The sequence below is a fragment of the Pongo abelii genome, chromosome 7, assembly GCF_028885655.2.
Source record: "Pongo abelii isolate AG06213 chromosome 7, NHGRI_mPonAbe1-v2.0_pri, whole genome shotgun sequence".
Lineage (NCBI taxonomy): Eukaryota > Metazoa > Chordata > Mammalia > Primates > Hominidae > Pongo > Pongo abelii.
This window is the reverse complement of record NC_071992.2, coordinates 3389768-3406425: the sequence shown is the minus strand read 5'-3', so window position 1 is coordinate 3406425 and position 16658 is coordinate 3389768. Positions and strand designations below refer to the sequence as shown.

Genomic DNA, 16658 nt, shown 5'->3' with positions numbered 1-16658 from the left:
CATTGACGTATCATCTCTTATAAAGATCTCTTTCTTTGCTTCCATGTCTATTGTGTCGCATGCCTTTATCTTACTGAATTATAGGTGTTGTGTAAATATTTAGATACAGTTCCTTTGATCTACGCATTGTAAATCTTTTATTCTGGAGTTGTTCTTCTCTTATTGGCATCATTTTGATGAATAGAAGTTTTTAATTTTAAAATAGTCCCATGTTTCACTGTTTTCATTCGTGCATGAGGTTTTTCTAGTGTTGTAGAAGGCTTCCCTCCACTCAGAGTAATGAGGACATTCTGTTGTTCTCTCCTAAAAACTTGAAACACTTTTACAGCTTTATCGAAGTATGACTGAAATGCAGTAAACTGCATATGTTTAATGTGAACAATTTGATGTGATTTGTGATACATATGAACATCTATGAAACCATCACCATGATCAATAACCCCTAAAAGTAAAAACTTATGTTTATCTTTTAAATTTATAACTTCAATCCATCTAAAAATTTGTGGTAAGGAATGATATAGTGTCCAGATCCATTTCTTCTCCAATCTGGCTATCCAGATGCACTGGCGTCATTGATATTTGAGATCCTATTTCTCCTCTCAGTGCTCTGCTGACTTTGTCACAGCAAAAGTGGCCATGCCTGTGAGCATCATGTTTTCTTTGTCATTTGCTTTTTTTTTTTTTTTGAGAAATCTTCATTTTTAAATCTTCAAAAAACTTCTATAGAAATCCAGAAAAAGTACATGAAAAAACACTGATCAATTTTGCTATATGCAAACTAAAAGTTATTCTGTTAAAAATGTAAAATAAAGGGTCAGACAACCAAAAATAGTTGCATTCTCCACATAATATACACATGAAATAATCATATTCTGCAACTGGAAGAGAGAAGAAAAGCAACACTAATAAGCCAACAGATCTATGAGCTATGCAGATACATTTTATCTCTATATATAGATACAGATATAGATAGATATAATACTAATAATATATATTTATTATTAGCATTCTAATAACTTTAGTTATTAGTTATTACAATAACCCTAACCCAATAAACTTTAAAAAATATTCCAGTGCTGATTAGGAATCAGAAGAATGCAAATAAATCATAACTTTCCTGCTGGAGCGCAGTGACAGCATCTCGGCTCACTACAACCTCTGCCTCCCAGGTTCAAGCGATTATCCTGCCTCAGCCTCCCGAGTAGCTGGGATTACAGGCTCCTGCCACCATGTCCAGCTAATTTTTGTATTTTTTAGTAGAGACAGGGTTTCGCCATGTTGGCCAGGCTGTTCTCGAACTCCTGACCTCAGATGATCCGCCTGCTTTGGCCTCCCAAAGTGCTGGAATTACAGGTGTGAGCCGCCGCACCCAGCCTGATATATTCTTTTTAAAGGAAAAAATAAGAGGTAATAGAACAATGCATGTTGTGTATATGCATGTACTGCATAGATATATGTAATTGCAAGGACACACAGAATTGCATAGAAATTGACTGAAAATAGACATTCTAAAATTGTAACTCTCATGCTTTCCTCTTCAGAGATAACTAGGCTATAGCGTGGGAGCAGTGAGACTTTTGATTTTTCACTCTACATTTTTTGGTATTATTTGAATTTATGTTACTGAGTTTTATTTTTGTAATTAGAGCTCTAGTAATGAAAAATAAATGAACTACATTTGTCTGTATAATTTTTAGTGTCAGAAGGATGATAACTACTGGCTAATTATAATTTTGTAAAATTCAAGTATGTCATATAGACAATGCAAATATTTGTCATATTTTTGGGTTCTATATTAAAAATATTTGCACTAAGAATGATAACCCTTAAAATATTCAAGTTTTCTTCATGTGTAACTGAACTTGAATCTGTTTGATATTTTATTAAATTACTCACCCTAAATTTGCAATAGAATAAGTTAATCATATCAATAATTTTACCTGAATGTTTACGTGCCATGCAAACACATATGGCTTTCTTGGACAATACCGTGCATTTTTAATAATTTATTTTTGTTCATTTGGACTATGGGCAAAAATAGAATTTTAAAATGGGATGTGTTAAGCTGTTCTCTTTTTTCTTTTCATGTGGGGTAGATCTGTTGAACAAGTGCCCACATGGGGCTTGTCAAGTTGTTTTACTTGCAGACATTTTAGTCATACCTGTAAAGACTGAAAAGTTGTAGTACTCTGTAAAGTGATGGATGAAGGCACCTGGTTCATCATAGCACAGTCATTGAATTACCTGTGCTCTTGATCTGGTAATGAAAACTGACATACCCAAGCAAGAGACTTTGCCTGACTCATTTGAGATACATAATTTTGATTTTAAGTGAGGTTTTTCTCAAAACAACTTACTCACATACCTGTGCATTCAAATACCATCCCCAAATTCTTCTTTGAGCATTGGTAATTTACTTTTAAAATATTTTGCTATCTAACCAAAACTTTTTTTTCATTATACTTTAAGTTCTGGGAGACATGTGCAGATTGTGCAGGTCCGTTACATAGGTATACACATGCTATGGTGGTTTGCTGCACCCATCAACCCATCATCTACATTAGGTATTTCTTCTAATGCTATCCCTCCCCTAGCCCTGCATTCCCTGAGCAGGACCCAGTGTGTGATGTTTCCCGGCCTGTGTCCATGTGTTCTCATTGTTCAACTCCCGCTTATGAATGAGAACATGCGGTGTTTGGTGTTGTATTCCTATGTTAGTTTACTGACAATGATGGTTTCCAGATTCATCCATGTCCCTGCAAAGGACATGAAATCCTTTTTTGTGGCTGCATAGTATTCCATAGTGTATATGTGCCACATTTTCTTCATCCAGTCTATCATTGATGGACATTTGGGTTTGTTCCAAGTCCTTGCTATTGTGAACAGGGCTGCAGTAAACATATGTGTGCATATGTCTTTATAGTAGAATGATTTATAATACTTTGGGTATATACCCAGTAATGGGATTGCTGGGTCAAATGGTATTTCTGGTTCTAGATCCTTGAGGAATCACCACACTGTCTTCCACAATAGTTGAACTAATTTACACTCCCACCAACAGTGTAAAAGTGTTCCTATTTCTCCACAGCCTCTCCAGCATCTGTTGTTTCCTGACTTTTCAGTGATCCCCTTTCTAACTGGTGTGAGATTGTGTCTCACTGTGGTTTGGATTTGCATTTCCCTAATGACCAGCGATGATGAGCTTTTTTTCTTATGTTTGTTGGCTGCATAAATGTCTTCTTTAGAGAAGTGTCTGTTCATATCCTTCACCCACTTTTTGATGGGGTTGTTTTTTCTTGTAAATTTGTTCAAGTTCTTTGTAGATTCTGGGTATTAGCCCTTTGTCAGATGGATAGATTGCAAAATTTTTCTCCCATTCTGTAGGTTGCCTTTTCACTCTGATGGTAGTTTGTTTTGTAGTGCAGAAGCTCCTTAGTTTAATTATATCCCATTTGTCTATTTTGGATTCTGTTGCCATTGTTTTTTGGTGTTTTAGTCGTGAAGTCTTTGCCCATGCCTATGTCCTGAATTGTATTGCTTAGGTTTTCTTTTAGGGTTTTTATGGTTTTAGGTCTTATGTTTAAGTCTTTAATCCATCTTGAGTTAATTTTTGTGTAAACTGTAAGGAAGGGGTCCAGTCTCAGTTTTCTGCATATGGCTAGCCAGTTTTCCCAACACCATTTATTAAATAGGGAATCCTTTCCCCATTGCTTGTTTTTATCATGTTTGTCAAAGGTCAGTTGGTTGTAGATATGTGGTGTTATTTCAGAGACCTCTGTTCTGTTCCATTGGTCTATATATCTGCTTTGGTACCAGTATCATGCTGTTTTTGTTACTATAGCCTTGTAGTATCGTTTGAAGCCAGGTAGTACGATGCCTCCAACTTTGTTCTTTTTGCTTAGGATTCTTTTGGCTATATGGGCTCTTTTTTGGTTCCATATGAAATTTAAAGTAGTTTTTTCTAATTCTATGAAGAAAGTCAATGGTAGCTTGATGAGGATAGAATTGAATCTATAAATTACCTTGGGCATTATGGCCATTTTCACAATATTGATTCTTCCTATCCATGAGCATGGAATGTTTTTTCATTTGTTTGTGTCCTCTCTTATTTCCTTGAGCAGTGGTTTGTAGTTCTCCTTGAAGAGATCCTTCACATCCCTTGTAAGTTGTATTCCTAAGCATGTTATTCTCTTTGTAGCAATTGTGAATGGGAGTTCACTCTTGATTTGGCTGTCTATTATTTATGTATAGGAATGCTTGTGCTTTTTGCACATTGATATTGTATCCTGAGACTTTGCTGAAGTTGTTTATCAGCTTAAGGAGATTTTGAGCTGAGAAAATGGGGTTTTCTAAATATACAATCATGTCATCTCCAAACAGAGACAATTTGACTTCATCTCTTCCTATTTGAATGCCTTTTCTTTCTTTCTCTTGCCTGAGTACCCTGGCCAGAACTGCCAATACTATGTTGAATAGGAGTGGTGAGAAAGGGCATCCTTGTCTTTTGCCAGTTTTCAAAGGGAATGCTTCCAGCTCTTGCCCATTCAGCATGATATTGGCTGTGGGTTTGTCATAAATAGCTCATTATTTTGAGATACGTTCCATCACTACCTAGTTTATTGAGTTTTCAGCATGAAGGGGTGTTGAAGTTTATTGAAAGCCTTTTCTTCATCTATTGAGATAATCATGTAGTTTTTGTCATTGGTTCTGTTTAAGTGATGGATTACATTTACTGATTTGCATATATGGAACTAGCCTTGCATCCCAGGGATGAAGCTGACTTGATCATGGTGGATAAGCTTTTTGATGTGCTGCTGGAATTGGTTTGCCAGAATTTTATCGAGGATTTTCACATTGGTGTTCATCAGGGATATTGGCCTGAAATTTTCTTTTTTTGCTGTGCCTCTGCCAGGTTTTGGTATCAGGATGATGCTGCCTTCATAAAGTGAGTTAGGGAGGAGTCCCTCTTTTTTATTGTTTGAAATAGTTTCAGAAGGAATGGTACCAGCTCCTCTTTGTACTTCTGATAGAATTCGACTGTGAATCCACCTGGTCCTGGGCTTCTTTTGGTTGGTAGGCTATTAATTACTGCTTCAATTTCAGAACTTGTTTTTGTCTATTCAGGGATTCGACTTCTTCCTGGTTTAGCCAGGACTATTTTCTACTCTACCCAGCAGGTGACCTAGAAAATAAAACTTATTAATTGAATGTCTTGTTGTCTTCTCACCAACAATCAAACACATCCAATATTCAATACCCTTCTTCATCCTTACATATTGCATTATTTAAATCATTTTCAACCTCCAAGACCAGGTCACACTCAGCCTTGATGAGCATTCCTCTGGAATTGCTCCAGGCCATGACAGCACTGACTTTTCTGACCTCAATTCTTTTAATATTCAGCTCCATAAAGTTAGATAGAAAGAGAGAGAGATAATATAACATGTGTTTACAACTTATATTGAATACATCTTAGACTTATACATTATACATACTCAATACAGTCTGTTCAGTTTGATTTTAAGCTCCCAGGGAGTAGTAACTGAGGAAAAATCCATGGAAAGTACAGCCCTTAAGCTGGTGTTTCCGTTTTGGGTAGGATTTCCCGAAGTAGCCAGCATGTGAACAGGCATCCCAGGATATGAGCAAAATTACGAGGAGTTGATAGGTGCGGTACAGTAAGAATTCCTGGAGGTTTAGCAAAGTAGGTTTAATGGAAACTGAGTGGAGGATCAATAGGAAAATGATTTAGGAGAAACGGAGTGGGAATAGACCAAAAAGAGCCAATAGGTTTTGCAGTACAGGAATTGAGATGCTATAGGGATGCCAGTTATATGGGTGGTTTTTTCATAGAAAATAAAAGTACACTTACCTTACTCATTTTGTTTCTTTATTGTCTACCGATATAAATGCATGTAAATTTGAGATTTAAACCTTTCAAAGGAATCAATAGCATGACTATAATTTGCAGCACTGGAACATGTTTCAGAGTATAAAGAAATTATGGTAAAAATCTATTAATAAGCCAGGCGTGGTGGCTCATGCCTGTAATCCTAGCACATTGGGAGGCTGAGGTAGTTAGATTGCTGAGGCCCAGGAGTTCGAGGCCAGCCTGGGCAACATAGTAAAACCCCATTTCCACAAAAAAACACAAAAATTAGCTGGGGGTGTTGGCATGTACCTGTAGTCCCAGCTCTTCAGGACGCTGAGGCAGGGGGATCGCTTGAGCCCAGGAGGTCAAGGCTGCAGTAAGCCAAGATCACACCACTGCACTACAGCCTGGACAATAGAGCAAGACTCTGTCTCCACAAAGAAAAAGCTAAATCTACAAATTTTGGGTGATGTTAGAGTTTGATACGAGAGTTTTAGTCAGTCATGTTTGATAGTTTTCATCCAACCACAAGACTTGTTCTCATTACCCTTTAAATCTTAAGCAATCTCTTAAACCCCATGGGTTTTTCTTGCAACAAAAGCTACATAAGTAGGATATTTAAACCTTTAAACATTCATAGCTTTCAGAAAAGAAAAATGATAATTATAATATTCTATATCAACATGAAACACGATAAACTCGGTGTCTGTGCTGGGTGCATAGCATCAGTTCAGTGTGTTTTTAACGTTACTCTTTCACACATTCAAGTGCTAAAGAAATGAACATTGGGATAAATTGTCCTTTAATTTTGTGAAAGACAAACGCAAGAAAACTTTGAAATTTTTTTTAATTAAAAAATAAAGATTGTTTTAACAAAAAAAGAGTTTATTTAGAATCATGCAAGTAGTTCAACTGCACATTTTTCACTGAGAATGGGAGGTAACATGATAAATATGAATATTTTATATTTAACATTTTAAATTTTAATTATCTTTTTCATTATGAATAAGATATATGCTCTGTAGAAAAAATTTATTAATAGAAAGCTTTAAAAACAAGTCTGTGTTATCATGAGATATAATCAATGCTTTCCTTCCCAATTCAAATATGTTTTCAGACAAATTTGTTGTTCTCGGCATTTGAAAAAATTTTATTGGTTACCAGACGCTGGTTACACTTTTCATCCATATTTGCAGGCAATTAGTTTACTCTATTTCTTAATATTTCAATAGTAATTATGTTATTAAAATATTTTTATATTGTCAAAAAAAGAAATTTTTTTATTAAATAAGTATTTTTGCAAACTGTTTACTCTCTCCACAAGCATTTATTGAGAACCTGCTGTATTTGCAATCACACAGAAGTTTAAAATCTATCAGCATAGCAAGAGGAAAGACATTTTTAAAAATCACACCATGAAGTAAGTGCTATATTAGACACAGAAAAGTGGTTGAAGATAAAGAAGTTGGAGAAAAAGAGTTCCAATTTGGGATATTGAAAGCTTGGAGGCAATTTTGGAGATACGTCTTTAAGATGGAGGTTGAGAGGAAGGGACATGTTTCAACATGAAGAAATGGTTATAAACTGAGGTGCAGAGAGAACAAAAGAGGCCTGGAGGATTGAGGTGTGTGAATTAATCACTGAAGGTAGATGATGATCAAATGCCTTGAGTGCTGGTCTATGGCAATAGTCAGAGATTCATGCTGCAGTGTCCAGCAATCCCACTGTGAGGACCCCAGGGTTTTTCTGAGGGTGAGATGGGGGATGGTCATCAGGATTAGAATCTCTCCTGTGCAACTGGACTGCCCTAATTTACTCCCCTCCTTCCTACTGGGGGTTTCTGCACAAGATTCCTTTTGGTAGAATGTTTCTATTATAAATAAATATGTGAACAACATATTTATTCATAAGAATATATTTAATATATTCATATAAATAAATATATGAATAAAATCAATGACTTCTGTAGGGCATGGAGAGTCTATGAATATTATTGAAGTGGAAAGTAACTCATTAAGTCTGGCTTCAAATAGAACTGTATTTGTGGTTTCAGGAGAACAAGAAAATGATGGAAAAAGAGAGAAAAGATGGAAACAGATCAGGCCCAAGGCTGTGCTTTCACAGGTGGATCTCTTTGAGGAAGAGGCAGACATGCAGAGGCTAGACAATTGATGAGACAAAAATGACCTGAAACACACCAGTTGAAGAAAGTGAAAGTGGGGAGTAGATAGAAGAGTCACTAGGAGGATACAGGAGTTTAGGAGAGAGAGGTGACTCCAAGGTGACATCCCGAGAAACCTAGCCAACAGTAGGAAATTCAACACAGTTGGAGAACGATGTCAGTGTTTAACATGCACATGTGGAAGCTATCAGGTTTCAAGTTACAGCTGGGCACTGTGGAGGTGAATGTCACCTTCCAGGGAGCTAGCAGGTTTATCATCACCGGCTCCTCTTTTTCCCACCACCCTCTCTAACACGGAGATCACTGTTGCCTGTGAAATTGTCTGCGTGCTTCAGCTGCGGCCTTCCTCCCACCCATAAACTTGTTGAATTCAATTTCTGACTTTCAGGCAACAATAACGGACTCTGCAAACTTCCATTTATTAGAAGACTTTGGCAGGGTCTGGGGAAGTGACGGGGTGGTGGGGGTGGTGGGAAGACAATAAATAACTAAAGAATCCTCAGAGGGCTGTGTGCTTTGCCATGAACATCAGTAGGAAGCCGCAGGATCCTGGAATGAGTTGGCAGAGAAACCTCAGCAGACAGCCTGTCTCAGGGCAGCCTGCTAACATAGGACTGCTTCTGATCTTCTGCATTTCCTCCAATCTTGTATCACTTACTCCATACTCACCATCCTGGGAGTGGACATTTGCCAGGATGTGCATTCATCACTTTGTTGATTCACCAGCATGTCCATCATACTCTGATCAGCTAGATCTCCATTGAGTTTAGAGAACAAGTTAATATTCTTGTTCTTAGAATAAATCAGACCTAGTTATCTGGAGTTTTAAAACTAAGTTATTTGCCTTCCCCATTAGAATGTAAACTTTGGAAAAATAGGGACTTGTCTGTCTTATTCATTGTTCTATGCCCAGAAGCATCAACGAATGTTTGGAAACAGTAGTATGTTTCTTAATAAGTAACTCTAAATGCAGGATTGGATGGATGAATGAATAAAAGCAGAGGACAAAAGACAGAATTTGAAAAACAGGTGGATGGGTCGGGCATGGTGGCTCACACCTGTAATCCCAGCACTTTGGAAGGCTGAGGCGGGGCAGGTAGATCACTTGACGTCAGGAGTTCGAGACTAGCCTGGCCAACAAGGTGAAACCCCATCTCTACTAAAAATACAAAAAATTAGCTGGCCATGGTGGCATATGCCTGTAATCCCAGCTATTGGGGAGGCTGAGGCAGGAGAATTGCTTGAACCCGGGAGGCAGAGGTTACAGTGAGCCAAGATCTCACCACTGCACTCCAGCCTGGGCAAAGAAGCAAGTCTCCATCTCAAAAAAAAAAAAAGAAAAAGTTGGATGCTTTACTTCAACTCAGCCAGGAAAATATCACAACATATGTCTCCTCTTTTGTTCTTCAATGATTTCTGCATATCTTAGTCCTCCATCCCAAAGATTTCTGATATAACATACCTGCATCCTTGATGTTGGGTAGGTTACATAAATAGAAAGGTAAAACTCAAGAAATTATAGCATTAAGGACAGCAACAGTAAAATTTTACTGTGTCTTTTACAGCTACTCAGAAAAAGATCTACCATGCATGAAGAAACAGATTAATGTAATTCAAATTATGGGCAGCTATATTTGTAGCTCTGCTAAGGGAATGTAGACATGTCTACATATGTATATAGCCATAACCTGTATAGACACTAAAATGTAATTCAGGTACTTCATTTTATTCTCTCAGCTCCTCACTTTAATTTTAGGTGAGAATACCAATTCAATTCTCCATACATCAAATTTCCTTCTCCTGAAAAATATTATAGGATTTGTGGACAGAATTATTTTTAGGTAAAGTCTTCATGATATGTGAATTGGACTACGTTGTGTTTGCACCCATATATATCTAAACGAGCCTGAGAGCAGCTTTATCTCTAACTTTCTGTCTGACTTTCTCCTAATGGCAGCATGGTGGGGCTAGTTAGTGATTTCCAGGTTCCGTGCGGTATGGATGGAAAACATCAAAAAGATAGCAGAGCACATTCCCTCCTAGATTTTTCCCCAATAGATGACCAAGTAACTTTTCTAGATGATATGAAGACAGAGGATAAAATAAAGATGGATTGTTTTTATACTGTTAAATATAGTTGGATATGAATTAATTTTATCAGTTTATATAACATATGCAGATCTGGGGACAAAGACCACTGACAAGTAGCTTTGGATATAAGATATCTCAGTTTTACATAAAATGTTTTACATTCATTATGGTGGATGTCTTCATAAAAATTTGAGAAATTATTGCATCAATTCACACCAATCCGTTCATAGACCAGTGAAAAGTTACGAATCGAAAGCTTCTGAATTCAGGACTCCTCCGTCCTCTGCTGGTTTTTTTCCCACCACACGGTACGCTGGCATCAGTTCCCTCTGTGGAAGCTTATTTCTACGTTCACTGCACTGGTGATCTCACATAGTTGTGGTCTCCCTTCTATCCCTTGCTCAACCCTCTTCCGTGGCCGCCAGACCTACGTGTCCTGTTGCAATGTCAGCCATTCTACACGCAAGCCCAGCAGACATGGAGCTTTGGTATCCAAAGCTGAATGCCTGCCTTACTCTCATGACCTGATTTTCCTGAGATCTTCTTCGCCTGTAGTTATTTCACACTCAGGTTGTGACCTCACAATCACCCCCAGCTCCTCCTTTTTTATCGTAATGCCCATATCCCATTGAGAAGAAAGTCCCACTGGCTGCACCTTCAGGACACAGGCAGGTTCAGACCATGTCTTCCCATCTTGCTGCCAATGCCCTGGTTCGGGGTCCTGACCACCTTCTTCCCTTCACCGCTGTGTATTCTCTCAGCACAGCCTCAGGAGCAGGGCTTACCCAGGTAGGTCATGAGATCGCATCCTTTTCTAGGCAGGGCCGTCCAGTGCCCCATGATGTCACTGAAAGAAACCTCCAACCCTTACCAGGACCCACCAGCCACAGCGGTGTCCTTTCTGTTCCCTACTCCTGCAGCTCCACTGTAGCTTGAGCCCTGGTCCTAGCCACTTTCTCTCTACCCAAATTGTTCCCCAGGTATTCAGTGTTTCCTTTGTCTCTCTCAAGTCCTTATTTATAGACCACTTCCTAAGTACGGCACCCCTGGCCACCCACAAGCCTCACACTATCCCATCCCTCTTTCTTAATTTTCTTCACAGTCATGTGTCATCTCCCAATATTGTATATCATCTGCCTTTTATGTTGTTACAGGTTTTATCCTGTCTTTTCCAACTAGAATGCATACTTTACAAGGGCAGCTATTTTATCTCTCTTATTATTAATCATCCCTGATGCTGGGGGCAGGGCCTGCTCAATAGCAGGTGCCCAATAACTATTTGTCAAATACATTAATTTCAAGTGGGATGTATAATGTTACTTCTTTCACAGTGAAATGTGGAGTCACTGCAATCTTAAGATGCAAAAATTCCATGAGAAATTCTTAAAATATTCTAGAACTTATTTTAAAAATTTTCTCTCTTGCTGATTTTTATATCATGCTTCCCATGAGGTTTACATATTAAAGGAGATGATTTGTTCCCCTAAGATGCATGGTTAGTGAGCATGATGAGGCTTGTCACATCTTTCACAGATTATCTAATTCTTTTGTGAATATTATTTGTGGAAGAGGCTTTTATAAAACATAACTCAGAATGATCATACTAATTGGAAGAAGTTATTCTGAGTATCATTTAATTCATGATAGTTCATCTTACCTAGTTTAAGAAAGGAAGTATAAATACATACATGCACAGAATGTGGACATGTTAAAAAAAAAAGCAAAGGAATCTTGTGAAATGCATAGTAAATTGTGACACTGAGTGATGTTTCACTTGTGAGACACTATTGTGAGCTCCTTACATGTATTCACTTATTTCATTCTTCAGCAAGCAGGAACGAGCTGTGATTTTTGCCCCCTTTTACATGTGAGGCTATGGAAACACAGAGCAGTAGAGAACCTTCCACGTGTTACTAACTAGTAAGTGGATGTATTAGTCAGTGTGCTCCAGAGAAATAGAATCAGGATTTACTGTGGGAATTGGCTCATGTGTTTGGGAGGCCAAAAAGTCCCAAGATCTGCCCTCTGCAAGCTAGACACCTGGAAAAGCCACTGGCATAATGAAGTCTGAGACTGAAGACCTGGGAACCAGGGGAGCTGAAGGTGTATGTCCTGGGTCTGATGGTTCAAGAACCAGGAGCTCTGAAGTCAGGGTCAAGAGAAGATAGATGTCCCAACTCAAGAAAAGATAAAATTTTTCTTTACTCTGCCTTTTTTTTTTTTTTGATGGAGTTCCACTCTTGCTGCCCCAGGCTGGAGTGCAATGGTGTGATCTCAGCTCACTGCAACCTCCGCATCCCGGGTTCAAGTGATTTTCCTGCCTCAGCCTTCTGAATAGCTGGAATTATAGGCTTCCGCCACTATGCCTGGCTAATTATTTGTATTTTTGATAAACATGAGGTTTCGCCACACTGGCCAGGCTGGTCTTGAACTCCTGACCTCAGGTGATCCACCTGCCTCAGCTTCCCAAAGTGCTGGGATTACAGGTGTGAGCTACCGTGCCCGGCCTTTTCTCTGCCTTTTTATTCAGTTCAAGCCCTCAGCAGATTGAATGATGCCAGTTCACATCGGTGAAAGCAAATCTTCACTCAGTCCACTGATTCAAATGCTAATCTCTCCTAGCAGCACCCTCACAGACATGCCCAGCCTCTTACCAGCTATCTGGGCAGCCCTTAGCCCAGTCATGCTGGCACATAACCTTCACCATCACAGTGGAGGTGCTGCAGTGAGGGTGGGCAGCCTGGTCTCGAGTTCTGAGCTGGTGACATCCATAGGCCTCACAACTGCAGATGGAGAGGTTCCAGGAGAAGAAGAGTCACCCGGAGCACTTGGTGACTCTCAAGACACATGGCTGTTTGTTTGCAGAGCATGAACGGCAATTGCCTTTCCTGCCTCTACCCTCCGGCTCTGGTGACTCCATTTCCTTTTATTCTTTTTCAGTTCAGTGCTTCCATTCATAGGATAGCTTGAGAGGTCTTAAGATATGAAATAAAAGAAGAAAGTTGGCGGGAACATGTCAATATTCTCCTCTTGATGTCTGTAAAATTAGGGTATATGGAATCTATTCAAAATGTTAAATTATTGATATCTTCAGAATTGAATTCCTGTTAGCAACTCTCAGTAGGTAATATTTTGATCAGTACCTATCAGTAGGTACCATTTTAATCATTTAGTATCTACTGCACCCTGTAAACTGTGTTCTACAATGGCAGTCATTGCAAACACCTATCCATGAGATGGATTTTATCATAATTTCTATTTTCAAGATGGGAGAAATGTAAAGGATTAAGAGACTTACCAGAGATCACAGAGCTAGTGAGAAGCTAAGCCGGCATTTGAACTCATAACTTTCTGACATCAGAGTTGAACACTTAAGCTCCCATATTCTGCAGACATCCTAATTGTTGCCACTTTCCCATTGAAATGATTACATAAAACTTTCTCTTCTCTTCTTCCAAAATGAGTTCTGAAGTGAGTGTTTGAACACGGCATGGTTTGTTGAGGGGATTTGAACTCAATGAAGTGCTGCTAAGAAGACCAGCAGCTCTCAGGAGTGCAAACCTGCACTATTTCTGCAATTCTGAGGCTTCCTAATGCAGGTTCCAGCTCTCCTGCTGTGCCTTATTCTGTGTTATGTTGTCACGGTTTTGTAGTGGTTAAGATGCCTACATATGAACTAGCATATTATATTTGCAAGTAACATAAAGCTCAGGTTTTGCTTGATTTTTCTTGGATATGACATAAGATCTGTTAATCCTTGTGCAAATTCCATGGCATTTAACCAGTATTTTGTTCTGGCAATCATTGTGAAACTTTAGTGCTATAATCATCTCTCTTTATTATTTGAAGCTCTATGTGGAGGCTACATCCAAGGGAAGAGTGGAACAGTCCTTTCTCCTGGGTTTCCAGATTTTTATCCAAACTCTCTAAACTGCACGTGGACCATTGAAGTGTCTCATGGAAAAGGTAAGAATCTATCATAGGTCTCCAACATACAAATAAATGAGACAGAAACACAGGAACAAAACAAAAACATATTACAGTGTAAACAAGTGAGATAACTACTTTTCTCGTGTATAGTTCAAAATTTTAACTTAGTAAGATTTAGGAAGAACAATAGTCTTTCAACTGTACAATAAAAACGATTCCTCGTTTTGCTGTTTATCAGACAACCTGAATATATGCATGTGAATATAAGCTTGAAATATAGGTATCATGGTAAGGAATAAAGGCATCTATTCAATAAAATCTGACCATTGATTAAATAAAGGGAAATAAGCGATTGTCTAACTTCTAATTTCCATGATAAATCTGGGCAATTTTTCTACTTTCCTTGTATTTTATGTTTACCTGGTATCATCATACATAATGAATAATTTGTCTTCACGTAATCCACAGATGCCTCATAGAACAGATATTTCTATCCTCATTTTACAGGTAAGCATAGTGAACATCAGGAGATTTTGCATTTTGTGCAGGAAGTGTAGATCATAAACACTGGGTTTAGGATTGTAGCCTGAATCTTTTTTCTGTGACTAAACTTGTCATCTTTAAGAGTCTATTTGGCCGGGTGAAGTGGCTCATGCTTGTAATCCCAGCGCTTTGGGAGGCCAAGACAGGCGTATCACCTGAGGTCAGGATTTCCAGACAAGACTAGCCAAAATGGTGAAACACTGTCTCTACTAAAAATACAAAATAATTAGCCAGGCATCGTGGTGCATGCTTGTAATCCCAGCTACTCTGGGGGCTGAGTCAGGGGAACGGCTTGAACCCAGGTGGCGGAAGTTGCAGCGAGCCGAGATTGCGCCACTACACTCCAGCCTGGGAGACAGAGTGAGACTCTATCTCAAAAAATAAAATAAACAAGAGTCTGTTTGGAATTTTGATCACATAAGTATTATGTAGACTTCATCTTTTCACATAGATTTGAACCCGACTTAATATTAAATGGCTACATTTTATTATATATACTGTGTGGCACTATGCTACCGTGAATGACATGAAGGAAGAACTTGCCCTGAAGGAAATTAAGCATAAAGAAGACACAGATTATGAGTGATCAAAGTTTTATAATCATAAAAATACACATTTTTATTAGAAGTTATCTGTTCACAGTTAATTTTATTAATTTCACTATAGGAATCCAGAAATAAGACTTTGTAGTTCTGGTTACTATGAGGTCATATGCTTTACGGGCATCTAAAACTACATTTTTAAGGAAGTTTTTCCTCAGTTATGCAGACCTCCAAATAAGATTTTTCTAAAGGACACTTGTTTAGAGTACATTGAAAATTTGTCTGGTCTTTTGTCCCTCTGGGACAAATACTGTCCCTAAGAGCCTACTGACAATTTTTGAATGAAACCCATTGTAAACATTCTCACCTGTTTTTATTAAATATCCATATCTATGCCAACATCTACATCTATATCTGTATCTATATATAACTACATCTATAAACTCCATATCTACCTCAATATTCATATCCACTTCATATCTTCATATTTACATCATATCTGTACTTATATGCACTTAAGTATTTATTTTTGTTGTTTATCCCCTCTGCTTTTTTTCATTTCTAAAGCCATCCTCTTTCCACCCATTTTTCCTCTTAAAGAGGAAATGTAAATCTGCAGAGCTAGATTTACATATCAAGATAACATTTTAATATTTTGATTAAGGCTTGATGTGTCTAAGTCCTTAGACTTAGGTTGATGAAAAAAAATTTTTCAGCAACTGTTACCTCTCCTAACCTCTCTCTTTTTCCCTCTTTCCTCTACATCTCTCTCCATCTCTCTCTCATCTCTCTATCATCTCTGTCTCTCTGTGGCTATTACTCTCTGGAATCTGTCTTCCCCTCTTATTTTCTCTTCCTCTCCATTTCTATCATCTCTATGTCTCTGTCTCTCTCTGCCCCTCTCCTTCTCTGCCCCACCGTGTGTGTCTCTCTCTCTGTCTCTCTCTCTCTCTCTCTCCCCCCTCCTTCATTTCTCAGGAGTTCAAATGATCTTTCACACCTTTCATCTTGAGAGTTCCCACGACTATTTACTGATCACAGAGGATGGAAGTTTTTCCGAGCCCGTTGCCAGGCTCACTGGGTCGGTGTTGCCTCATACAATCAAGGCAGGCTTGTTTGGAAACTTCACTGCCCAGCTTCGGTTTATATCAGACTTCTCAATTTCGTACGAGGGCTTCAATATCACGTTTTCAGGTATGTTGGTCTTGTTTGCTGTTTCTCTCCTCTGGCAACGATACTGCCATTTCTTAGTGAGAATGTGTGTGTGTGTGTGTGTGTAATGTGTGCATGAGTGTGTGTTTGTACATGCGTGACTTGATTCCAACCAATGGGGTGCAGGAGGCTGAGCCTCCATGAAGCAGGGTGCAAGTACGGTTATGTGGCATCCAGAAAATGCCACTTTGTGTTACACAATTTGTGAATTCTCATCTTTGAAAAATCTGTAAATGTCACTATATTCTGCAAAGCGCTTCTCACTCGATTCTCTTCACCAACTCTA

General features: G+C 38.6%; 1 protein-coding gene across 1 annotated transcript in view; it reads left to right on the top strand.

Moving 5' to 3' along the window:
• CSMD1 (CUB and Sushi multiple domains 1) overlaps positions 1-16658 on the top strand; it is a 2063616-nt gene that overhangs the window by 1618514 nt on the left and 428444 nt on the right. Inside the window, exons 19-20 of the mRNA XM_024251429.3 lie at positions 13995-14111; positions 16139-16354. Coding sequence (XP_024107197.3) covers positions 13995-14111; positions 16139-16354 — 333 coding nt within the window. The remainder of the gene's footprint in view (positions 1-13994; positions 14112-16138; positions 16355-16658) is intronic.